General features: G+C 46.6%; 1 protein-coding gene across 1 annotated transcript in view; it reads left to right on the top strand.

Annotated features, from left to right (window-relative positions):
* HDAC10 (histone deacetylase 10) overlaps positions 1 to 5,300 on the top strand; it is a 28,458-nt gene extending 23,158 nt beyond the window's left edge. The window contains exons 20-21 of the mRNA XM_075276289.1: positions 2,636 to 2,795; positions 5,212 to 5,300. Of these exons, the coding sequence (XP_075132390.1) occupies positions 2,636 to 2,795; positions 5,212 to 5,219 (168 nt within the window). The 3' untranslated portion in view covers positions 5,220 to 5,300. The remainder of the gene's footprint in view (positions 1 to 2,635; positions 2,796 to 5,211) is intronic.
* The last annotated feature ends 22,584 nt before the right edge of the window (positions 5,301 to 27,884 follow it).

The raw sequence follows: 27,884 nt of genomic DNA, 5'->3' as shown, positions 1-27,884 counted from the left end.
CATGTGCCCGATCTGATGAAAGGTCCTCTTTAATTTAATTAACCTTTTCGCTGCCAAGGGTCTCTGGAAATTTTGCACCTCCAGTAGCCAGAGCAATTTTCACAGTTTTGAGATGGACAAATCAAACCTAAATTGCAACATTAAAAAAGCATCCAACCCCCCCCATACCTATATATTTTCTTAAAGTAGACACCTGCAGCATTGTCAGAATGCCACTTGGTACTGTATACGAACAGGCGCCTTCATGCAATTTTGATTTAAAGTGAATGTTTTATGAAAAAATGTAAATAAATGTATATTAGTTGTTAAAAGCGGAAACCAAACAAAAAATTAAATGCACCAAACCTCCTAAAAATAAGAGTTCAACATGTGCAGAGTTCATACATATCACTATGGCCTGAACCCGCATGCACGTGTCTTCAGAAAATCGCTAGAACTGGAAGGAACTAAATTCTGTTTTGAAGCTGGTAATGTTAAAAAAGTATCATCCTATAAAATGTAGGGATTACACACCATGAAAAGTAAGTGAACCCCTAAACCCTATATATTTTTTGAAAGTAGACAACCTGAAGATTACAAATGTCTTAATGGGTCATCGATAGCCTCATCCACCTTCATGCAACTTTGCGACCAACACAAATAATGTTTTGAAAAAATACGCTAAAACACATATTTGCACCTAAAACTCATGTTCAATCTCACATTCATATACAAAATACTTTTAAAATAATAGCTTATGGTGTATACAATGTGTATATATACTATATGTACCGCAAACATCAACTACAACAAGAGCTCGGACTCCCAAAAACACGAATACAGAAGACAAGCAGGATTTTGCTGTTGTTCACTAATATGTTAAAAAGCTATACTGCACCTACCAAACTGTGACTGTGATACCAAAATCTAACTTTTTTCAGAGTACACAGCATACCGTATATAAAAACACAATTTAATAGTTTATATATACAACCACCTTCATTCAACTTTGCCGCAAACGGAGATTGTTAGCAAAAATTGCGCAAAAATTCAAATTTGCCACTAAAGTGCGGCTCAAGAAATCCCTTTCTGCACATATAATGTACTGTCCATAAAACTGCAATATGTGAGGAGTTCATACATACCGCACATGTATATATTTACAGGGGCGGGTGTTAAAGAATCGCCAAAATCGCAGAAATGCGCCATCCCATTTTGTGCATGCAAATTAAATAGGACTTTACATAAAAATGTTATTTTCCATCCCCCTATAATAATTTTAGCAATCTGTACGTTTATCTCTAGTGATAATCGTTATTACTATTATTTTAGTGTGTAACGGACATCACTAGAGACGTACAGTATTTTACTGTAGAAAGCTCAGGTATAGACAGGACAGGGATTGGGTGAAATGTAAACTTTATTTGCGACTTTATGTATATGTTGTGTAAGTGTTTGGTGCGACTTTTTTTTTTTTTGGCTCTGCGACCTGTAAAATGGTAAACGTCTGGGTCACAGCGCCAACAAACTTCCTGGTTATTTTTCAGGAGGTATAACATAAGAATACCCCACTAGTAAAGCTCAGGGGGGAATTACATTATAACTGTATGTGACAATCAGAGACAAATGTATAGTATACGCTCTGATTGGCAGGAGAAGGGTTAATAGGGACAATAGAGTCCCTGCCACCTCCTGCTGTCACATACAAGTTATGCAGAGAGTCAGATCGTTTCACTGTCTCTCTCTCTCTGCTGCACTGCTCCGTGTCCCTCTTCCTTTCTTGTTAGATCTCAAATTGCTTGCTTAGACAGGAGGGGGGGGGACACTTTGGAGCTCTATATCTTTGGACTGCATCAACATATCTTGATGCTTTCAATTGCATTTTAAAGAGGAGAATCTCATCTTTAAAATGATATCAAGAACTCGATGATTGGATGTACTTTTTTGGAGCAATTCACTGTTGAAACGCTGTCGGGAATTGAGATCTGCAGTTGGATCTCAATGCCAAATAGTTTTTTCAACAGTGAATTGCTCCAAGACTGTACATCCAATCATCGAGTTCTTGATATCATTTTAAAGATGAGAGTCTCTTCTTTAAAATGCATTTTAAAGCATCTAGATATGTTGATGCAGTCCAGAGATATCGGCATTAGTAGGGAGGACGTACTAAGTACGTCCTCCGCCACTGAAGTGCCACCTTGGGAGCACGTACAGTGTACGTGCCTGGCAGCGAAAGGGTTAAAGGAGGAGAATTGGCCAGGGGGTAGGGGGCGTGGTTAAATTATATACTGTACATTAGGTATTAGTTGAAGCTGTGCCAAAAATATGCAACTTGCAACCTGTGTCAAGGGTGTTTATTGTCATATCACATTATATTCCATTGGCATCTTTATAAAAAGGCTTTTCTGTGCGCATTTAGAATACAAAGCATCCACCTCACTCATGGATAGAAAGTATTTCAGTGGATGTTCATTTGTATTTTGTATGTATGTGACTCCCTAATATAAAATTGCAGGTTGTCTACGTCCTGCTGGATGTGATCCTCTTATCAATATGGTCTTTTCATTGATCAACAAATTGGTGATGTTATTGAAAACAACTTTCATGTATTTTTATTCAGTTTTTTCCCCTTTGCTGTGGCTTTTTACTTCCACAGGAAACAGAAGAAGAAACCATAGAAACTTTGTCTAATGTCCTAGCAGACAGTGCATCAATGTCATTTGGACCTTACAGACCACCTGACAAAGAATGTGTAGAAAGTTTAACTGTAGAACTTACTGACCTGCAGACAAAATGGAGAATGCTGCAATGTCTTGGTATGTTGCTGTATAACCATTCTCTCTCTCCATTTTATATGCACAACTACTGTATGAAAATAGTTGAAAAGTTATGAAGTGTCATTGATCACTGGACATAATACTTTTTTTGCCTTGAAACTTTTAAAAAAGAGCATGCATTCTCATTCTCCGTTGTATTATACACCTGACAATAAGCGGTAACAAATCTGAGCGCTAAGAGTTAACTCGCAGTGTAGGACCGAAGGGCCCACAAGTGTAACTTGTTCTAGGGGCCCACCCAAAAGCTTCCTGCTAGTAGCCTACACCATGGCTCCTTAACATGATATATTATGTATGTGCTGACTATCCGGTGTTACTGGGTATGTTCCCAGTATCGTCATCCCCTATATAGTACTATGATGACCCCAATAGCTCCATGGCCAGTTTATGCATAGTACTGTTTTGAGAATGACCGGGCTGTGGAGCACTACATGTATGTGCAAGATTATAGTGAGATACCGTAGCTGTGATGCAGAGTGGTCTTCAGTCCTTTACATAGCCCATTCTTTTTGTTAAATTAATCCATACAAATCTGTCCAGCCTTCTTGAAATGAACAAATGCCCACTTTACCATGTTCAGCTGCCATAGCATACTTTTGCACTTGCTTCGAAGTACAAAAATGAATTGCACAGGATGCCCCCCTGACTAGGCAGGCTTACAATCCAGACATTCGGGTATCATGCCTCTTGGTTTTTTTTTCTCTTATGGAGCCTTCACATGGAGTAAACGCTCACTCATTTTGGCAAAATACACATGTAAAAAATATGGGTGTAAAAATAAGACTCCCATTGACTAGAGATGAGCGAGTACTGTTCGGATCAGCCGATCCGAACAGCACGCTCGCATAGAAATGAATGGACGTAGCCGGCACGCGGGGGGTTAAGTGGCTGGCCGCCGTCAAAGCGGAAGTACCAGGTGCATCCATTCATTTCTATGGAGCGTGCTGTTCGGATCGGCTGATCCGAACAGTACTCGCTCATCTCTACCATTGACTTCAATGACATTTAACACGTGTATTTTACACGTGTAACATACACGTGTAAAATGTCATTGAAGTCAATGGGAGTCTTATTTTTACACGTGTATTTTTTACATGTGTATTTTTCCAAAATGAGCGAGCGTTTACTGTGTGTGAAGGCTCCCGTAGTGTCTGGAATAGCAGTATTTTAAAAAGAACTCTATGCATTGTAAATGTGCCTGAGGTTTCAATCCTGGCACAGGTGCCGGAAGTTGCTGACCCCTGCATTATAACCACAGCACAGTAATCAGACATCTGCCTGGTACTGAATTGTACACCTGTGTTCATCACATGACAATGGATTGTATATCACCTGACCATGGACTATTTTTTTATACACTGGGAGTAAGCAGAATGAGTAACAGGAAGCAGAAATCTAAAAGACAATGATGAATAGATACAGAAATGATATTAGAGAATTGTATAACTTTTTATTATACAAGCAATAGCACTTGTCTCTCAATATTAGGCTGAAAGTGGACAAGCCCTTTTATAGTGTAACAAAATAAGTACCACAAAAAGTAACACATCAGTTTCCTTTAAGGTGTTTTAAGGCTGTGTCCTCAAAGGGGTTGTCCAGGATAAACTGAGAATTAACCTCTAAACCAAACTTCCTTGCCCCCCCAACTTCTAATTTACTTCAATAAAAAAAAAAAAAATCTATAATCACCCATATCCCTGGAACGGTCATGTGACCACCCCAGGGACACTTTCTGATAATCTGGTGACATTTCGTTTTACCGCTTCTGAAATGGAACGTCACCATTACTCTTCCCCCTCCACTATCCCCATCAATACTTACCAAACCTTCATAACCTTCCTGTGACCAGGGAATGGCTCCTCCTCTATTCATGTCTTCTAGTAGTGGATGGAATAGGTTAACTAGGGAGACGGAGGGGGTGAGGGGCTAGTAATGGGTAGGATCGCTAGTCTTAGTGAGACAGGGAGGGTGGTAGGGGCTAGGCTAGTGAGAGAGAGGAGGGGGGCTGCGTGAGAGGGAATTAGTATAGCAGCTGCACAGCAGGAAGCTAACTCCAAATAAACAAAGGCAGAGGATGCTGCAGTTGCCAGCAACACCCAGAAATCACTCCAAACACTGTTAAAGGTATATTGGCTTATTTACCCATTACTAGCACTAACAGAACTTTATACAAATAAAATAAAAAAGATTTTCTGCCCGGAAAAACCCATTATTTTTATTTATTTTTTTGCAGGAAATTATACATTTTTCCATGGGGTAGTTACCTTTGTAGACATCAGATTTTTATGAGCCTACACATATATAATAAGTAAAGTTCAGTGCTGGTTTATTGAAAGCTTGTGTCACAAACATTTAAAGATGATGTCATTAATTGTGTTTTCTTATTTACTATTAGCAAAGTAGAAGCCAAAACAGTTGCAGTGAGATGCTGAAACCCTGAAGACAGATTTGGTCAAAAGAAACCGGAGGAGAAGAAATGTTTGATTATGGTTACGTGGATATTACGAAAAATATCATGCAATTTATTAAGATGAAAAAGAAGGCCATACGAATTCTGAATTTCTAAGACCTTTACTATAAAAAAAATAAAAATGATATGGAATTGTGAAATCTAGTCATTGAGGTGCTACTCTGTCCCATACTGTGGTGATCATCTTTCTTCTGTCATTAAAACGTAAGCTGCAGGTTTTGCATCTGACATTGTAGAATAGACATGAAATATGTTTCTGGTTCGAATTTTTATTATGAAATTGGAGCCAGACAGAGCTAAGAGAGAAAAATGTGAAGTCTTTCTTGGCTTTTCAGCGGAATCACAAAGGGCGGCCAGCTGCGGTAGTGTGAACGCCCCCTTGTGGGTCAGTGAGAAAACTTGCACACAAGTCACCAGTGTTCACTCTGTTTTTCACTGATGGTTCCTAGAAAATGTTGAATAAAATATGAAAATGGAATATATACTTGGTCTGCAAAAAAATTTCAATACTGAACCCAGCAGTGGAAGGAAGTGTGTATATGGGAACGTGAGAGAAATTGTGTCTACGATTAGGATAAAATTCCCAGATGCACTTTGGGTGCCATTATGATGATTTAGGCCCTGCTTAAAAACGCAAGAACACTATTTGTGCCATATTGCAGCACGCGTGCGATAATAGGCTGTACATAGTGCGTTAGGTGCTGGCCCACTGCTAATTCCTATATCGCACAGTGAGAACAGGAACGCAGCGCTGTAACATTGTGGTCGTGACTAGAGTGGACTTGCTCCTGGTAGGTATGATGTCAAAGGAAGGGGCGTGGCCTCTCAGAGGAGGGCGGAGTTTCGGCCATCACTGCTCTGTGCTGTGTAGAGGAAGCCGGAGCAGAGCACATGGAGCTGGAGAACAGAAAGCAGAGGGGATTGTAGCGTGGTAATGGAGGATGGAAGGGGAGAGACAGGTTTGTTTTACATGAGACGGCATGTTGGATGAGGCTGAGGGGAGTGAGTGATGTAGTTACATGGGACTGCACATTCAATGAGGCTGAGGTAAGGAGTGATGTAGTTACATGGGACTGCATGTTGGATGAGGCTGAGGGAAGGATTGATGTAGTTGCATGGGACTGCATGTTGGATGAGGCTGAGGGGAGAGAGTGATGTAGTTACATGGGACTGCACGTTGGATGAGGCTGAGGTAAGGAGTGATGTAGTTACATAGGACTGCACGTTAGATTAGGCTGAGGGGGAAGAGAGTGATGTAGTTACATGGGCCTGCACGTTGGATGAGGCTGAGGTAAGGAGTGATGTAGTTACATGGGACTGCACGTTAGATTAGGCTGAGGGGAGAGATTGATGTAGTTACATGGGACTGCATGTTCGACGAGGCTGAGGGAAGCAAGTGATGTAGTTACATGGGCCTTTACGTTGGATGAGGCTGAGGGAAGGATTGATGTAGTTACTTGGGACTGCACGTTGGCTGAGGGAAGCGAGTGATGTAGTTACATGGGACTGCGCGTTGGATGAGGCTGAGGGGGGAGTGATGTAGTTACATGGGACTGCACGTTGGATGAGGCTGAGGGGGGAGTGATGTAGTTACATGGGACTGCACGTTGGATGAGGCTGAGGGGGGAGTGATGTAGTTACATGGGGCTGCATGTTGGATGAGGCTGAGGGAAGGAGTGATGTAGTTACATGGGACTGCACGTTGGATGAGGCTGAGGGGGGAGTGATGTAGTTACATGGGACTGCACATTGGTTGAGGCTGAGGGGGGAAGTGAGTTAGTTACATGGGGCTGTATGTTGGGTAAGGCTGGGGGGGTGAGTTATGTAGTTACACGGGACTGCATGTTGGATGAGGCTGAAAAGAGAGTGATGTTTTATATGGTACTGTATCCCGGAGGGTCTGGGGGATTGGATTGATGTTTAGGGTGGTATAGGAGTCGTTGGCATGGAGGGAGACAGGGTTCTTTGGGTGTTTCTGGCATTTAAGGGGGAGCAGGAGATCTTTGGGGGTACTGCTGCAGCTAAGGGGGAGGGCAGTGGCGTGCACAGTATTTCATGCTCAGCAGTGCCCCCCCACAGTATTACATGCCCAGCAGTTTCCCCCCCCCCCCATACACACACAGTATTTCATGCCCAGCAGTGTGTCCCCCCACAGTATTACATGCCCAGCAGTGTCCCCCCCCACACACACACAGTATTTCATGCCCAGCAGTGTGTCCCCCCACAGTATTATATGCCCAGCAGTGTGTCCCCCCACAGTATAGCAAGCCCAGCAGTGCTCCCCCATACAGTATAACATGCCCATGCTGCGACCTGTGTCCTTGTTTGGAGGTCCCTGGGGTGCGTTTACTATATGGAGGTCTTCCCATAGATAATTAATATTTTTGTACTATGATAATTCTATGTTGTATTTGCACTCTAAAATTATGGATATTGTATATATCCTTATATGTATGCAATGAGAGTAATAAATATATAGTATCTCAATTGGGCCTCCATTTTTTGTATGGTTGTACCACCTCATTATCTCTTTTCTTATATATGTTTTAACATGTATTTAAATAAAGTCTGATATATTTTTGTTAAACATTTTTTGTGGCATTGCGCTTTTTTAGCATAGTGTTTCAAGATAGAAAGAAGGTAGTATGACTATAGCCTGATATAAATGGTGTCTCTTTGTATTAATATTCCCCCAATATCCCCGGATACCCCCATGATATAACCAATCCCCCCAATGTGCTCTAAGACCATCAATGTCACCTGCTGCCACCATGTTTTTATACCCTCCTGTAATGTAACCTGATTCCCCCAATAATATAATCCCCCACAATGTCCCCTTATTATAACCCCCCCCGATGTGTGAATATTATACTCACCTCCGCCATCCCGCGGTGACGCTGCTTCTTCTTCCAGATTGTGAGCCACATACAAGGTACCGGGAGTTCTAAGAGGACATGAGTGACCCGACACGGGGGACACAAGGCAGTGATTATTCCACCACCTGCACCAGGACACGTAACTTGTCTGTTTTCCTCGCACCTTGTAGACCGCAGGGTACTTTTAACCTATATATCAGAGTGGTAGGGCAGGAGGCCTATGGCTTCCTGCTCTACCGGAGGCTCAGAATCACATCGGTGGAACCTTTTATCACTGTCTTTGCAAACCTGCCAAATATTTAACAAGTAGATCAACAGAACTGGGGAGAAGCGGCTTCATCCCACCCCTACAGGTGACTCTATAGGCCGTTTTTGGCGGTGTCAGGATCACCACTTCCACCCAGGGATCTCCAAATAAGTGCAGTGTCTCTGCTGTCTTTGCCTCTGGTCTTCAACCCACAGCCTACAAGCTGGTCTCTTACGTTACAAAGACAAACCCAGGTTTGTCCTCCAGGTTCCAGGCCAACTCAGTCTCTTGATAAGATGACGTCTTCCATGTTGTTGAGGGTTCACAACTGGATCTGTGCTGTACCCATCCCAACTAGCAACATGGACTCTTTTCCATTTTTCTGTCTGCAACATTGTCTAGCCTCTCCAATGGTAGTTCTGTGGCTCAGCCCCATTGTCTACGTACTGGACCCTACTCGGTTCACAGGTGCCATACTGAAGACCCTGCCTCTGTCCTACGGAGACATCTTGGGGCTTTTTGGATCTATGGAACCAGCTACCCCCAATGGCCAGGGGCGAGACTTCTGCACTACAAATACAGGAGGAAAGTACTGAAGTACATTTACACTCATAAATAATGATTCTGGAAGGGGGCAAATACTTTTATAATGCTTACATTGGACGTGACTAGAAAGAAATAATAATAATTGTGGCTCCTGCTGGGTTGTCGATATAATTGGGTGATGGTTCTGCTGCGGATTGTGTCCTCTGGGAGGTAGAACGCCGAGCATGTACTGGGAGATGGTAATAATTGACCTCCCGGGTCTGAAGCCTCCATGATATGTACAGTATGTATATATATTTATATATATATATATATATATATATATATATATATACTGTATGTGTGTGTGTAACAAAGAATGGACTGAATGAGACACGTGCGGCACTGCAGCATCACACAAACCCCTGACAGATGCACTCCAAGAAGGTTATATGAAAGTCTGCTCTGTCACTTTAAGCCGTCAGCATAGAATCGGTGCAGAATATGGATAATAACATTCCTATGGGGTCTGACAAATGTAGCAGTGCTGACTACTGAGTCCCCGCTGTGTGAGGCTAGGGATAATGCATGCTCAAAACACTCTGACTATAGATAATATTAGATCAGGAGTATACGGAGCCCAAGACAAGACTAAGAAGCATCCAAAGACCAGGCTAAACAGAGCCCTAGGTCAGAACTAGATACAGCCCAAGACAGGACTAGACACAATACAGGACAAGGCCAGACACAGCCCAAGGATAGGTCTAGACACGGCCCAAAAGCTGGCTACACCAGGCCAATACAGGACTAGATACAGTCCAAGACAGGACTAGACACAATCTAGGACAGGGTCAGACACAGCCCAAGAATAGGTCTAGACACGGCCCAATACAGGACTAGATACAGCCCAACACAGGACAAGGTCAGACACAGCCCAAGACCAGGACTAGATACAGTCCAAGGACAGGACTAGACACAATCTAGGACAGGGTCAGACACAGCCCAAGAATAGGTCTAGACACGGCCCAATACAGGACTAGATACAGCCCAACACAGGACAAGGTCAGACACAGCCCAAGACCAGGACTAGATACAGTCCAAGGACAGGACTAGACTCAATCCAGGACAAGGTCAGACACAGCGCCAGGCCAGGACTAGATACAGTCCAAGACAGGACTAGACCCGATCCAGGACAGGGTCAGACACAGCCCAAGAATAGGTCTAGACACAGCCCAAGACCAGGCTACACACAGCCCAATACAGGACTAGATACAGCCCAAGGACAGGAATAGACACAATCCAGGACAAGGCCAGACACAATCCAGGACAAGGCCAGACACAACCCAAGACCAGGACTGAACACAATCCAAGACAGGCGAGGACTTCAGTGAAGACTAGGACCAGATCAGGAAAACCAAGAACTTCCATCATATTAAACCTCAAAGAGAACACAAAACAAAACAGCACTGAGCAAAAACCGATGATAGTGTAGTAATTTTTAAAATATGGTTGGTACAAAAAAAATATAAAAAGTAATAATATCTATTTAGACCCGATGGCCTCTCACCTGTTCAGGTTGTGAAACTGAGGTGCACAACCACGTGTAAGGGAACATTCACACAGAGTAACGCCGAGCGTGTATCACAGCTGTATACGCCAGCGCTACGGCAGGCTGCCGAATACTTCCCTTTAACTTCAATGGGAGCGCTCGTAATGGGTTCAGTCTGTAAAGAAAGAATAAATAATTGAGTTATCAGCTGCTAAAATGTGTATACATTTTTTTGGGACACCCTGTATATGCGCGCGCATATATATGGGACACCCTATATATGCGCGTGCATATATATGGAACGCATATATATGGAACGCATATATATGCGAGACCCTGTATATGTGCACGTATATATATGGGACACCCGCGCCCATGTGCGTGCGCGGTTTCTTTGGACACCCTGTATTTACGAGCGCATATATATGCGCTCGCATATATATCTCAGACTGAATCTGGCTCTGACCTGTCATACCGATTCTGGCTCTGACCTCTCATACTGATTCTGGTTCTGACCTTTCATAATGCTTCTGACTCTGACCTCTCAGACTGATTCTGGCTCTGACCTCTCAGACTGATTCTGGCTCTGACCTCTCAGACTGATTCTGGCTCTGACCTCTCAGACTGATTCTGGCTCTGATCTCTCATACTGATTCTGGCTCTGACCTCTTATATTGCTTCTGGCTCTGACCTCTCAGACTGCTTCTAGCTCTGACGTCTCGTACTAATTCTTGCTCTGACCTCTCAGACTGATTCTGGCTCTGACCTCTCATACTGATTCTGACTCTGACCTCTCAGAATGATTCTGGCTCTGACCTCTCAGTCTGATTCCGGCTCTGACTTCTCAGACTGATTCTGGCTCTGACCTCTCAGACTGCTTCTGGCTCTGATGTCTCATACTGCTTCTGGCTCTGACCTCTCATACTGATTCCGGCTCTGACCTTTCATACTGCTTCTGGCTCTGTCCTCTCATACTGATACTGGCACTGATCTCTCATACTGATTCTGGCTCTGACCTCTCAGTCTGATTCCGGCTCTGACTAATCAGACTGATTCTGGTTCTGACCTCTCAGACTGCTTCTGGCTCTGATGTCTCATACTGCTTCTAGCTCTGACCTCTAATACTGATTCCAGTTCTGACCTTTCACACTACTTCTGGCTCTGACCTCTCAGACTGATTCTGGCTCTGACCTCTCAGACTGATTCTGGCTCTGACCTCTCAGACTGATTTTGGCTCTGACCTCTCATACTGATTCTGGCTCTAACCTCTCAGACTGATTCTGGCTCTGACCTCTCAGTCTGATTCCGGCTCTGACTAATCAGACTGATTCTGGTTCTGACCTCTCAGACTGCTTCTGGCTCTGATGTCTCATACAGCTTCTGGCTCTGACCTCTCATACTGATTCCGGCTCTGACCTTTCATACTGCTTTTGGCTCTGACTTCTCATACTGATTCTGGCACTGATCTCTCATACTGATTCTGGCTCTGACCTCTCATACTGATTCCAGTTCTGACCTTTCATACTACTTATGGCTCTGACCTCTCAGACTGATTCTGGCTCTGACCTCTCAGACTGAATCTGGCTCTGATGTCTCATACTGCTTCTGGCTCTGACCTCTCATACTGATTCTGGCTCTGACCTCTCATACTGATTCTGGCTCTAACCTCTCAGACTGATTCTGGCTCTGACCTCTCAGACTGCTTCTGGCTCTGACATCTCATACTTCTTCTGGCTCTGACCTCTCAGACTATTTCTGGCTCTGACCTCTCAGACTATTTCTGGCTCTGACCTCTCCTACTGAATCCAGTTCTGACCTTTCATACTACTTCTGGCTCTGACCTCTCAGAATGATTCTGGATCTGACCTCTCAGACTCATTCTGGTTCTGACCTCTCAGACTGATTATGGCACTGACCTCACAAACTGATTCTGGCTCTGACCTCTCACACTGATTCTCGCTCTGACCTCTCAGACTGCTTCTGGCTCAGACATTTCATACTTCCTCTGGCTCTGACCTCTCAGACTGATTCTGGCTCTGACCTCATACTAATTCTGACTCTGACCTCTCATACTGATTCTGGCTCTGACCTCTCAGTCTGATTCCGGCTCTGACTAATCAGACTGATTCTGGTTCTGACCTCTCAGACTGCTTCTGGCTCTGATGTCTCATACAGCTTCTGGCTCTGACCTCTCATACTGATTCCGGCTCTGACCTTTCATACTGCTTTTGGCTCTGACTTCTCATACTGATTCTGGCACTGATCTCTCATACTGATTCTGGCTCTGACCTCTCATACTGATTCCAGTTCTGACCTTTCATACTACTTCTGGCTCTGACCTCTCAGACTGATTCGGGCTCTGACCTCTCAGACTGAATCTGGCTCTGACCTCTCAGACTGCTTCTGGCTCTGATGTCTCATACTGCTTCTGGCTCTGACCTCTCATACTGATTCTGGCTCTGACCTCTCATACTGATTCTGGCTCTGACCTCTCAGACTGATTCTGGCTCTGACCTCTCAGACTGCTTCTGGCTCTGACATCTCATACTTCTTCTGGCTCTGACCTCTCAGACTATTTCTGGCTCTGACCTCTCAGACTATTTCTGGCTCTGACCTCTCCTACTGAATCCAGTTCTGACCTTTCATACTACTTCTGGCTCTGACCTCTCAGAATGATTCTGGATCTGACCTCTCAGACTCATTCTGGTTCTGACCTCTCAGACTGATTATGGCACTGACCTCACAAACTGATTCTGGCTCTGACCTCTCATACTGATTCTCGCTCTGACCTCTCAGACTGCTTCTGGCTCAGACATTTCATACTTCCTCTGGCTCTGACCTCTCAGACTGATTCTGGCTCTGACCTCATACTAATTCTGACTCTGACCTCTCATACTGATTCTGGCTCTGACCTCTCAGTCTGATTCTGGCTCTGACCTCTCATACTAATTCTGGCTCTGACCTCTCAGACTGATTCTGGCTCTGACCTCTAAGACTGATTCTGGCTCTGACCTCTCAGACTGATTCTGGATCTGAATTCTCAGACTAATTCTGGCTATGACCTCTCAGACTGATTCTGGCTCTGAATTCTCAGACTGATTCTGGCTCTGACCCCTCAGACTGATTCTGGCTCTGACCTCTCAGACTGATTCTGGCACTGATCTCTCATACTGATTCTTACTCTGTCCTCTCATACTGATTCCGGCTCTGACCTTTCATACTGCTTCTGGTTCTGACCTCTCAGATTGACTCTGGCTCTGACCTCTCAGACTGATTCTGGCTCTGACCTCTCATACTAATTCTGGCTCTGACCTCTCAATCTGATTCTGGCTCTAATCTCTCATACTGATTCTGGCTCTGACCTCTCACACTGATTCTGGCTCTGACCTCTCATACTGATTCTGGCTCTGACCTCTCAGACTGATTCTGGCTCTGACTTCTCAGACTGATTCTGGCTCTGACCTCTCAGACCGATTCTGGCTCTGACCTCTCAGTCTGATTCTGGCTCTGACCTCTCAGACTGATTCTGGCTCTGACCTCTCATACTGATTCTGGCTTTGACCTCTCATACTGATTCTGGCTCTGACCTCTCAGACTGATTCTGGCTCTGACTTCTCAGACTGATTCTGGCTCTGACCTCTCAGACTGATTCTGGCTCTGACTTCTCAGACTGAGTCTGGCTCCGACCTCTCATACTGATTCTGGCTCTGACCTCTCAGACTGATTCTGGCTCTGACCTCTCATACTTATTCTGGCTCTGACCTCTTAGTCTGATTCTGGCTCTGACCTCTCATACTAATTCTGGCTCTGACCTCTCAGTCTGATTCTGGCTCTGACCTCTCACACTGATTCTGGCTCTGACCTCTCATACTGATTCTGGCTCTGACCTCTCACACTGATTCTGGCTCTGACCTCTCAGTCTGATTCTTGCTTTGACCTCTCATACTGATTCTGGCTCTGACCTCTCATACGGATTCCGGCTCTGACCTCTCACACTGATTCTGGCTCTGACCTTTCAGACTGATTCTGGCTCTGACCTATCACAATGATTCTGGCTCTGACCGCTCAGTCTGATTCTGGCTCTGACCGCTCAGTCTGATTCTGGCTCTGACCTCTCACACTGATTCTGGCTCTTACCTCTCATACTGATTCTGGCTCTGACCTCTCACACTGATTCTGGCTCTGACCTCTCACACTGATTCTAGCTCTGACCTCTCATACTAATTCTGGCTCTGACCTCTCAGTCTGATTCTGGCTCTGACCTCTCATACTGATTCTTGCTCTGACCTCTCACACTGATTCTGGCTTTGACCTCTCAGTCTGATTCTGGCTCTGACCTCTCACACTGATTCTGGCTCTGACTTCTCAGTCTGATTCTGGCTCTGACTTCTCAGACTGATTCTGGCTCTGATCTCTCATACTTATTCTGGCTCTGACCTCTCATACCGATTCTGGCTCTGACCTCTCATACCGATTCTGGCTCTGACCTCTCAATCTGATTCTGGCTCTGACCTCTCATACTGATTCCGGCTCTGACCTCTCATACTGATTCTGGCTCTGACCTCTCATACTGATTCTGGCGCTGACCTCTCAGACTGATTCTGGCTCTGACCTCTCATACCGATTCTGGCTCTGACCTCTCATACCGATTCTGGCTCTGACCTCTCAGTCTGATTCTGGCTCTGACCTCTCATACTGATTCCGGCTCTGACCTCTCATACTGATTCTGGCTCTGACCTCTCATACTGATTCTGGCACTGATCTCTCAGTCTGATTCTGGCTCTGACCTCTCATACTGATTCTGGCTCTGACCTCTCAGACTGATTCTGGCTCTGACCTCTCATACTGCTTCTGGCTCTGACCTCTCAGACTGATTCCGGCTCTGACCTCTCAGTCTGATTCTGGCTCTGACCTCTCAGACTGATTCTGGCTCTGACCTCTCAGTCTGATTCTGGCTCTGACCTCTCATACTGATTCTGGCTCTGACCTCTCATTCTGATTTTGGCTCTGACCTCTCAGTTTGATTCTGGCTCTGACCTCTCATACTGATTCCGGCTCTGACCTCTCATACTGCTTCTGGCTCTGACCTCTCATACCGATTCTGGCTCTGACCTTTCAGACTGATTCTGGCTCTGATCTCTCAGACTGATTCTGGCTCTGACCTCTCATACTAATTTTGGCTCTGACCTCTCATACTGATTCTGGCTCTGACATCTCAGACTAATTCTGGCTCTGACCTCTCAGTCTGATTCTGGCTCTGACCTTTCATACTGCTTCTGGCTCTGACCTCTCAGACTGATTCCGGCTCTGACCTCTCAGACTGATTCTGGCTCTGAACTTTCAGTCTGTTTTTAGCTCTGACCTCTCATACTGATATTGGCTCTGACCTCTCATACTGATTCTGGCTCTGACCTCTCATACTGATTCTGGCTCTGACCTCTCAGACTGATTCTGGCTCTGACCTCTCAGACTGATTCTGGCTCTGACCTCTCAGTCTGATTATGGCTCTGACCTCTCATACTGATTCTGGCTCTGACCTTTCAGACTGATTCTGGCTCTGACCTCTCAAACCGATTCTGGCTCTGACCTCTCAGACTGTTTCTGGCTCTGACTTCTCAGACTGATTCTGGCTCTGACCTCTCAGACCGATTCTGGCTCTGACCTCTCAGTCTGATTCTGGCTCTGACCTCTCATACTGATTCTGGCACTGATCTCTCATAATGATTCTGACTCTGACCTCTCATACTGATTCTGGCTCCGACCTCTCATACTGATTCTTGCTCTGACCTCTCACACTGATTCTGGCTCTGACCTCTCATACTGATTCTGGCTTTGACCTCTCATACTGATTCTGGCTCTGACCTCTCAGACTGATTCCGGCTCTGACCTCTCAGTCTGATTCTGGCTCTGACCTCTCAGACTGATTCTGGCTCTGACCTCTCAGTCTGATTCTGGCTCTGACCTCTCATACTGATTCTGGCTCTGACCTCTCACACTGATTCTGGCTCTGACCTCTCAGACTGATTTTGGCTCTGACCTCTCATACTGATTCTGGCTCTGACCTCTCATACCGATTCTGGCTCTGACCTCTCATACTGATTCCGGCTCTGACCTCTCATACTGCATCTGGCTCTGACCTCTCATACCGATTCTGGCTCTGACCTTTCAGACTGATTCTGGCTCTGACCTCTCAGACTGATTCTGGCTCTGACCTCTCATACTAATTTTGGCTCTGACCTCTCATACTGATTCTGGCTCTGACATCTCAGACTGATTCTGGCTCTGACCTCTCAGTCTGATTCTGGCTCTGACCTTTTATACTGCTTCTGGCTCTGACCTCTCAGACTGATTCCGGCTCTGACCTCTCAGACTGATTCTGGCTCTGAACTTTCAGTCTGTTTCTAGCTCTGACCTATCATACTGATTCTGGCTCTGACCTCTCATACTGATTCTGGCTCTGACCTCTCAGACTGATTCTGGCTCTGACCTCTCAGTCTGATTCTGGCTCTGACCTCTCATACTGATTCTGGCTCTGACCTTTCAGACTGATTCTGGCTCTGACCTCTCAAACTGATTCTGGCTCTGACCTCTCAGACTGTTTCTGGCTCTGACTTCTCAGACTGATTCTGGCTCTGACCTCTCAGACCGATTCTGGCTCTGACCTCTCAGTCTGATTCTGGCTCTGACCTCTTATACTGATTCTGGCACTGATCTCTCATACTGATTCTGGCTCTGACCTCTCATACTGATTCTGGCTCTGACCTCTCATAATGATTCTGGCTCTGACCTCTCACACTGATTCTGGCTCTGACCTCTCATACTGATTCTGGCTTTGACCTCTCATACTGATTCTGGCTCTGACCTCTCAGTCTGATTCTGGCTCTGACCTCTCAGACTGATTCTGGCTCTGACCTCTCAGTCTCATTCTGGCTCTGACCTCTCATACTGATTCTGGCTCTGACCTCACACTGATTCTGGCTCTGACCTCTCAGACTGATTCTGGCTCTGACCTCTCATACTTATTCTGGCTCTGACCTCTCACACTGATTCTTCCTCTGACTTCTCAGACTGATTCTGGCTCCGACCTCTCATACTAAATTTGGCACTGATCTCTCAGACTGATTCTGGCTCTGACCTCTCAGACTGATTCTGGCTCTGACCTCTCAGACTGATTCTGGCTCTGACCTCTCATACTGATTCTGGCTCTGACCTCTCATACTGATTCTGGCTCTGACCTCTCAGTCTGATTCTGGCTCTGACCTCTCACACTGATTCTGGCTCTGACCTCTCATACTGATTCTGCCTCTGACCTCTCAGACTGATTCTGGCTCTGACCTCTCATACTAATTTTGGCTCTGACCTCTCATACTGATTCTGGCTCTGACATCTCAGACTAATTCTGGCTCTGACCTCTCAGTCTGATCTTGCTCTGACCTTTCATACTGCTTCTGGCTCTGACCTCTCAGACTGATTCCGGCTCTGACCTCTCAGACTGATTCTGGCTCTGAACTTTCAGTCTGTTTTTAGCTCTGACCTCTCATACTGATATTGGCTCTGACCTCTCATACTGATTCTGGCTCTAAACTCTCATACTGATTCTGGCTCTGACCTCTCAGACTGATTCTGGCTCTGACCTCTCAGACTGATTCTGGCTCTGACCTCTCAGTCTGATTATGGCTCTGACCTCTCATACTGATTCTGGCTCTGACCTTTCAGACTGATTCTGGCTCTGACCTCTCAAACCGATTCTGGCTCTGACCTCTCAGACTGTTTCTGGCTCTGACTTCTCAGACTGATTCTGGCTCTGACCTCTCAGACCGATTCTGGCTCTGACCTCTCAGTCTGATTCTGGCTTTGACCTCTCATACTGATTCTGGCACTGATCTCTCATAATGATTCTGACTCTGACCTCTCATACTGATTCTGGCTCTGACCTCTCACACTGATTCTGGCTCTGACCTCTCACACTGATTCTAGCTCTGACCTCTCATACTGATTCTGGCTTTGACCTCTCATACTGATTCTGGCTCTGACCTCTCAGACTGATTCCGGCTCTGACCTCTCAGTCTGATTCTGGCTCTGACCTCTCAGACTGATTCTGGCTCTGACCTCTCAGTCTGATTCTGGCTCTGACCTCTCATACTGATTCTGGCTCTGACCTCTCACACTGATTCTGGCTCTGACCTCTCAGACTGATTTTGGCTCTGACCTCTCATACTGATTCTGGCTCTGACCTCTCATACCGATTCTGGCTCTGACCTCTCATACTGATTCCGGCTCTGACCTCTCATACTGCATCTGGCTCTGACCTCTCATACCGATTCTGGCTCTGACCTTTCAGACTGATTCTGGCTCTGACCTCTCAGACTGATTCTGGCTCTGACCTCTCATACTAATTTTGGCTCTGACCTCTCATACTGATTCTGGCTCTGACATCTCAGACTGATTCTGGCTCTGACCTCTCAGTCTGATTCTGGCTCTGACCTTTTATACTGCTTCTGGCTCTGACCTCTCAGACTGATTCCGGCTCTGACCTCTCAGACTGATTCTGGCTCTGAACTTTCAGTCTGTTTCTAGCTCTGACCTATCATACTGATTCTGGCTCTGACCTCTCATACTGATTCTGGCTCTGACCTCTCAGACTGATTCTGGCTCTGACCTCTCAGTCTCATTCTGGCTCTGACCTCTCATACTGATTCTGGCTCTGACCTTTCAGACTGATTCTGGCTCTGACCTCTCAAACTGATTCTGGCTCTGACCTCTCAGACTGTTTCTGGCTCTGACTTCTCAGACTGATTCTGGCTCTGACCTCTCAGACCGATTCTGGCTCTGACCTCTCAGTCTGATTCTGGCTCTGACCTCTTATACTGATTCTGGCACTGATCTCTCATACTGATTCTGGCTCTGACCTCTCATACTGATTCTGGCTCTGACCTCTCATAATGATTCTGGCTCTGACCTCTCACACTGATTCTGGCTCTGACCTCTCATACTGATTCTAGCTTTGACCTCTCATACTGATTCTGGCTCTGACCTCTCAGACTGATTCCGGCTCTGACCTCTCAGTCTGATTCTGGCTCTGACCTCTCAGACTGATTCTGGCTCTGACCTCTCAGTCTGATTCTGGCTCTGACCTCTCATACTGATTCTGGCTCTGACCTCTCACACTGATTCTGGCTCTGACCTCTCAGACTGATTCTGGCTCTGACCTCTCATACTGATTCTGGCTCTGACCTCTCACACTGATTCTTCCTCTGACTTCTCAGACTGATTCTGGCTCCGACCTCTCATACTAAATCTGGCACTGATCTCTCAGACTGATTCTGGCTCTGACCTCTCAGACTGATTCTGGCTCTGACCTCTCAGACTGATTCTGGCTCTGACCTCTCATACTGATTCTGGCTCTGACCTCTCATACTGATTCTGGCTCTGACCTCTCAGTCTGATTCTGGCTCTGACCTCTCACACTGATTCTGGCTCTGACCTCTCATACTGATTCTGCCTCTGACCTCTCAGACTGATTCTGGCTCTGACTTCTCAGACTGATTCTGGCTCCGACCTCTCATACTGATTCTGGCTCTGACCCCTCAGACTGATTCTGTCTCTGACCTCTCATACTAATTCTGGCTCTGACCTCTTAGTCTGATTCTGGCTCTGACCTCTCATACTAATTCTGGCTCTGACCTCTCAGTCTGATTCTTGCTCTGACCTTTCACACTGATTCTGGCTCTGACCTCTCATACTGATTCTGGCTCTGACCTCTCACACTGATTCTAGCTCTGACCTCTCAGTCTGATTCTGGCTTTGACCTCTCATACTGATTCTGGCTCTGACCACTCATACGGATTCCGGCTCTGACCTCTCACACTGATTCCGGCTCTGACCTTTCAGACTGATTCTGGCTCTGACCTCTGATACTGATTCTGGCTCTGACCTCTCACAATGATTCTGGCTCTGACCGCTCAGTCTGATTCTGGCTCTGACCGCTCAGTCTGATTCTGGCTCTGACCTCTCACACTGATTCTGGCTCTTACCTCTCATACTGATTCTGGCTCTGACCTCTCACACTGATTCTGGCTCTGACCTCTCACACTGATTCTGGCTCTGACCTCTCATACTAATTCTAGCTGTGACCTCTCAGTTTGATTCTGGCTCTGACCTCTCATACTGATTCTTGCTCTGACCTCTCACACTGATTCTGGCTTTGACCTCTCAGTCTGATTCTGGCTCTGACCTCTCACACTGATTCTGGCTCTGACTTCTCAGTCTGATTCTGGCTCTGACTTCTCAGACTGATTCTGGCTCTGACCTCTCACACTGATTCTGGCTCTGACCTCTCATACTGATTCTGGCTCTAATCTCTCATACTGATTCTGGCTCTGACCTCTCATACCGATTCTGGCTCTGACCTCTCATAATGATTCTGGCTCTGACCTCTCAGTCTGATTCTGGCTCTGATCTCTCATACTGATTCCGGCTCTGACCTCTCATACTGATTCTGGCTCTGACCTCTCATACTGATTCTGGCGCTGACCTCTCAGACTGATTCTGGCTCTGACCTCTCAGACTAATTCTGGCTCTGACCTCTCATACTGATTCTGGCACTGATCTCTCAGTCTGATTCTGGCTCTGACCTCTCATACTGATTCTGGCTCTGACCTGTCAGACTGATTCTGGCTCTGACCTCTCACACTGATTCTGGCTTTGACCTCTCAGTCTGATTCTGGCTCTGACCTCTCATACTGATTCTGGCTCTGACCTCTCATTCTGATTTTGGCTCTGACCTCTCAGTTTGATTCTGGCTCTGACCTCTCATACTGATTCCGGCTCTGACCTCTCATACTGCTTCTGGCTCTGACCTCTCATACCGATTCTGGCTCTGACCTTTCAGACTGATTCTGGCTCTGACCTCTCAGACTGATTCTGGCTCTGACCTCTCATAATAATTTTGGCTCTGACCTCTCATACTGATTCTGGCTCTGACATCTCAGACTAATTCTGGCTCTGACCTCTCAGTCTGATTCTGGCTCTGACCTTTCATACTGCTTCTGGCTCTGACCTCTCAGACTGATTCCGGCTCTGACCTCTCAGACTGATTCTGGCTCTGAACTTTCAGTCTGTTTCTAGCTCTGACCTCTCATACTGATATTGGCTCTGACCTCTCATACTGATTCTGGCTCTGACCTCTCATACTGATTCTGGCTCTGACCTCTCAGACTGATTCTGGCTCTGACCTCTCAGTCTGATTATGGCTCTGACCTCTCATACTGATTCTGGCTCTGACCTTTCAGACTGATTCTGGCTCTGACCTCTCAAACCGATTCTGGCTCTGACCTCTCAGACTGTTTCTGGCTCTGACTTCTCAGACTGATTCTGGCTCTGACCTCTCAGACCGATTCTGGCTCTGACCTCTCAGTCTGATTCTGGCTCTGACCTCTCATACTGATTCTGGCACTGATCTCTCATAATGATTCTGGCTCTGACCTCTCAGACTGATTCTGGCTCTGACCTCTCATACTGATTCTGGCTCTGACCTCTCATACTGATTCTGGCTCTGACCTCTCACACTGATTCTGGCTCTGACCTCTCATACTGATTCTGGCTTTGACCTCTCATACTGATTCTGGCTCTGACCTCTCAGACTGATTCCGGCTCTGACCTCTCAGTCTGATTCTGGCTCTGACCTCTCAGACTGATTCTGGCTCTGACCTCTCAGTCTGATTCTGGCTCTGACCTCTCATACTGATTCTGGCTCTGACCTCTCACACTGATTCTGGCTCTGACCTCTCAGACTGATTTTGGCTCTGACCTCTCATACTGATTCTGGCTCTGACCTCTCATACCGATTCTGGCTCTGACCTCTCAGACTGATTCTGGCTCTGACGTTTCATACTAAATCTGGCTCTGACCTTTCAGACTGATTCTGGCTTTAACCTTTCAGACTGATTCTTGCTCTGATCTCTCATACTGATTCTGACTCTGATCTCTCATACTGATTCTGGCTCTGACCTCTCATACTGATTCTGTCTCTGACCTCTCGTACTGATTCCAATTCTGACCTTTCATACTTCTTCTGGCTCTGACTTCTTATACCGGTTCTGGCTCTGACCTCTCAGACTTATTCTGGCTGTGACCTCTCAGACTGATTCTGCCACTGACCTCTCAAACTAATTCTGGCTCTGACCTCTCAGTCTGATTCTGGCTCTGACCTCTCATACTGATTCTGGCTCTGACCTCTCATACTGATTCTGGCTCTGACCTCTCAGACTGATTCTGGCTCTGACTTCTCAGACTGATTCTGGCTCCGACCTCTCATACTGATTCTGGCTCTGACCTCTCAGACTGATTCTGGCTCTGACCTCTCATACTAATTCTGGCTCTGACCTCTTAGTCTGATTCTGGCTCTGACCTCTCATGCTAATTCTGGCTCTGACCTCTCAGTCTGATTCTGGCTCTGACCTCTCACACTGATTCTGGCTCTGACCTCTCATACTGATTCTGGCTCTGACCTCTCACACTGATTCTGGCTCTGACCTCTAAGTCTGATTCTTGCTTTGACCTCTCATACTGATTCTGGCTCTGACCTCTCATACGGATTCCGGCTCTGACCTCTCACACTGATTCTGGCTCTAACCTTTCAGACTGATTCTGGCTCTGACCTCTCATACTGATTCTGGCTCTGACCTATCACAATGATTCTGGCTCTGACCGCTCAGTCTGATTCTGGCTCTGACCGCTCAGTCTGATTCTGGCTCTGACCTCTCACACTGATTCTGGCTCTTACCTCTCATACTGATTCTGGCTCTGATCTCTCACACTGATTCTGGCTCTGACCTCTCACACTGATTCTAGCTCTGACCTCTCATACTAATTCTGGCTCTGACCTCTCAGTCTGATTCTGGCTCTGACCTCTCATACTGATTCTGGCTCTGACCTCTCATACGGATTCCGGCTCTGACCTCTCACACTGATTCTGGCTCTGACCTTTCAGACTGATTCTGGCTCTGACCTCTGATACTGATTCTGGCTCTGACCTCTCACAATGATTCTGGCTCTGACCGCTCAGTCTGATTCTGGCTCTGACCGCTCAGTCTGATTCTGGCTCTGACCTCTCACACTGATTCTGGCTCTGACCTCTCAGACTGATTCTGGCTCCGACTTCTCAGACTGATTCTGTCTTTGACCTCTCACACTGATTCTGGCTCTGACCTCTCATACCGATTCTGGCTCTGACCTCTCATACCGATTCTGGCTCTGAACTCTCAGTCTGATTCTGGCTCTGACCTCTCATACTGATTCTGGCTCTGACCTCTAAGACTGATTCTGGCTCCGACCTCTAATACTAATTCTGGCTCTGACCTCTTAGTCTGATTCTGGCTCTGACTTCTCATACTGATTCTGGCTCTGACCTCTCATACGGATTCCGGCTCTGACCTCTCACACTGATTCTGGCTCTGACCTTTCAGACTGATTCTGGCTCTGACCTCTCATACTGATTCTGGCTCTGACCTATCACATTGATTCTGGCTCTGACCGCTCAGTCTGATTCTGGCTCTGACCGCTCAGTCTGATTCTGGCTCTGACCTCTCACACTGATTCTGGCTCTTACCTCTCACACTGATTCTGGCTCTGACCTCTCACACTGATTCTAGCTCTGACCTCTCATACTAATTCTGGCTCTGACCTCTCAGTCTGATTCTGGCTCTGACCTCTCATACTGATTCTTGCTCTGACCTCTCACACTGATTCTGGCTTTGACCTCTCAGTCTGATTCTGGCTCTGACCTCTCACACTGATTCTGGCTCTGACTTCTCAGTCTGATTCTGGCTCTGACTTCTCAGACTGATTCTGGCTTTGACCTCTCACACTGATTCTGGCTCTGACCTCTCACACTGATTCTGGCTCTGACCTCTCATACTGATTCTGGCTCTGACCTCTCAGTCTGATTCTGGCTCTGACCTCTCATACTGATTCTGGCTCTGACCTCTCAGACTGATTCTGGCTCGGACCTCTCATACTAATTCTGGCTCTGACCTCTTAGTCTGATTCTGGCTCTGACCTCTCATACTGATTCTGGCTCTGACCTCTCATACGGATTCCGGCTCTGACCTCTCACACTGATTCTGGCTCTGACCTTTCAGACTGATTCTGGCTCTGACCTCTCATACTGATTCTGGCTCTGACCTATCACAATGATTCTGGCTCTGACCGCTCAGTCTGATTCTGGCTCTGACCGCTCAGTCTGATTCTGGCACTGACCTCTCACACTGATTCTGGCTCTTACGTCTCACACTGATTCTGGCTCTGACCTCTCACACTGATTCTGGCTCTGACCTCTCACACTGATTCTTTCTCTGACTTCTGAGACTGATTCTGGCTCCGACCTCTCATACTAATTCTGGCACTGATCTCTCAGACTGATTCTGGCTCTGACCTCTCAGACTGATTCTGGCTCTGACCTCTCAGACTGATTCTGGCTCTGACCTCTCATACTGATTCTGGCTCTGACCTCTCATACTGATTCTGGCTGTGACCTCTCAGTCTGATTCTGGCTCTGACCTCTCACACTGATTCTGGCTCTGACCTCTCATACTGATTCTGCCTCTGACCTCTCAGACTGATTCTGGCTCTGACTTCTCAGACTGATTCTGGCTCCGACCTCTCATACTGATTCTGGCTCTGACCCCTCAGACTGATTCTGTCTCTGACCTCTCATACTAATTCTGGCTCTGACCTATTAGTCTGATTCTGGCTCTGACCTCTCATACTAATTCTGGCTCTGACCTCTCAGTCTGATTCTGGCTCTGATCTTTCACACTGATTCTGGCTCTGACCTCTCATACTGATTCTGGCTCTGACCTCTCACACTGATTCTAGCTCTGACCTCTCAGTCTGATTCTGACTCTGACCTCTCATACTGATTCTGGCTCCGACCTCTCATACGGATTCCGGCTCTGACCTCTCACACTGATTCTGGCTCTGACCTTTCAGACTGATTCTGGCTCTGACCTCTGATACTGATTCTGGCTCTGACCTCTCACAATGATTCTGGCTCTGACCGCTCAGTCTGATTCTGGCTCTGACCGCTCAGTCTGATTCTGGCTCTGACCTCTCACACTGATTCTGGCTCTTACCTCTCATACTGATTCTGGCTCTGACCTCTCACACTGATTCTGGCTCTGACCTCTCACACTGATTCTGGCTCTGACCTCTCATACTAATTCTAGCTGTGACCTCTCAGTCTGATTCTGGCTCTGACCTCTCATTCTGATTCTTGCTCTGACCTCTCACACTGATTCTGGCTTTGACCTCTCAGTCTGATTCTGGCTCTGACCTCTCACACTGATTCTGGCTCTGACTTCTCAGTCTGATTCTGGCTCTGACTTCTCAGACTGATTCTGGCTCTGACCTCTCACACTGATTCTGGCTCTGACCTCTCATTCTGATTCTGGCTCTAATCTCTCATACTGATTCTGGCTCTGACCTCTCATACCGATTCTGGCTCTGACCTCTCATACTGATTCTGGCTCTGACCTCTCAGTCTGATTCTGGCTCTGACCTCTCATACTGATTCCAGCTCTGACCTCTCATACTGATTCTGGCTCTGACCTCTCATACTGATTCTGGCGCTGACCTCTCAGACTGATTCTGGCTCTGACCTCTCAGACTAATTCTGGCTCTGACCTCTCATACTGATTCTGGCACTGATCTCTCAGTCTGATTCTGGCTCTGACCTCTCATACTGATTCTGGCTCTGACCTGTCAGACTGATTCTGGCTCTGATCTCTCACACTGATTCTGGCTTTGACCTCTCAGTCTAATTCTGGCTCTGACCTCTCACACTGATTCTGGCTCTGACTTCTCAGTCTGATTCTGGATCTGACTTCGTAGACTGATTCTGGCTCTGACCTCTCACACTGATTCTGGCTCTGACCTCTCATACTGATTCTGGCTCTGATCTCTCATACTGATTCTGGCTCTGACCTCTCATACCGATTCTGGCTCTGACCTCTCATACCGATTCTGGCTCTGACCTCTCAGTCTGATTCTGGCTCTGACCTCTCATACTGATTCCGGCTCTGACCTCTCATACTGATTCTGGCTCTGACCTCTCATACTGATTCTGGCGCTGACCTCTCAGACTGATTCTGGCTCTGACCTCTCAGACTGATTCTGGCTCTGACCTCTCATACTGATTCTGGCACTGATCTCTCAGTCTGATTCTGGCTCTGACCATTCATACTGATTCTGGCTCTGACCTCTCAGACTGATTCTGGCTCTGACCTCTCATACTGCTTCTGGCTCTGACCTCTCATATCGATTCTGGCTCTGACCTCTCAGACTGATTCTGGCTCTGACCTCTCATACTAATTCTAGCTCTGACCTCTCAGACTGAGTCTGGCTCTGACATCTCATACTGCTTCTGGCTCTGACCTCTCAGACTGATTCCGGCTCTGACCTCTCAGTCTGATTCTTGCTCTGACCTCTCAGACTGATTCTGGCTCTGACCTCTCAGTCTGATTCTGGCTCTGACCTCTCATACTGATTCTGGCTCTGACCTCTCATTCTGATTTTGGCTCTGACCTCTCAGTCTGATTCTGGCTCTGACCTCTCATACTGATTCCGGCTCTGACCTCTCATACTGCTTCTGGCTCTGACCTCTCAAACCGATTCTGGCTCTGACCTTTCAGTCTGATTCTGGCTCTGACCTCTCAGACTGATTCTGGCTCTGACCTCTCATACTAATTTTGGCTCTGACCTCTCATACTGATTCTTGCTCTGACATCTCAGACTGATTCTGGCTCTGACCCCTCAGTCTGATTCTGGCTCTGACCTTTCATACTGCTTCTTGCTCTGACCTCTCAGACTGATTCCGGCTCTGACCTCTCAGGCTGATTCTGGCTCTGAACTTTCAGTCTGTTTCTAGCTCTGACCTCTCATACTGATATTAGTTCTGACCTTTCATACTGATTCTGGCTCTGACCTCTCATACTGATTCTGGCTCTGACCTCTCAGACTGATTCTGGCTCTGACCTCTCAGTCTGATTCTGGCTCTTACCTCTCATACTGATTCTGGCTCTGACCTTTCAGACTGATTCTGGCTCTGACCTCTCATACTGATTCTGGCACTGACCTCTCAGACTGATTCTGGCTCTGACCTCTCAGACCGATTCTGGCTCTGACATCTCAGTCTGATTCTGGCTCTGACCTCTCATACTGATTCTGGCTCTGATCTCTCATACTGATTCTGGCTCTGACCTCTCATACCGATTCTGGCTCTGACCTTTCATACCGATTCTGGCTCTGACCTCTCAGTCTGACTCTGGCTCTGACCTCTCATACTGATTCCGGCTCTGACCTCTCATACTGATTCTGGCTCTGACCTCTCATACTGATTCTG

This window comes from Leptodactylus fuscus, chromosome 5 (genome assembly GCF_031893055.1).
Source record: "Leptodactylus fuscus isolate aLepFus1 chromosome 5, aLepFus1.hap2, whole genome shotgun sequence".
NCBI classification, from domain to species: domain Eukaryota; kingdom Metazoa; phylum Chordata; class Amphibia; order Anura; family Leptodactylidae; genus Leptodactylus; species Leptodactylus fuscus.
Note: the sequence above shows the minus strand (reverse complement) of the source record. Positions and strands in the feature narration are given on the sequence as shown.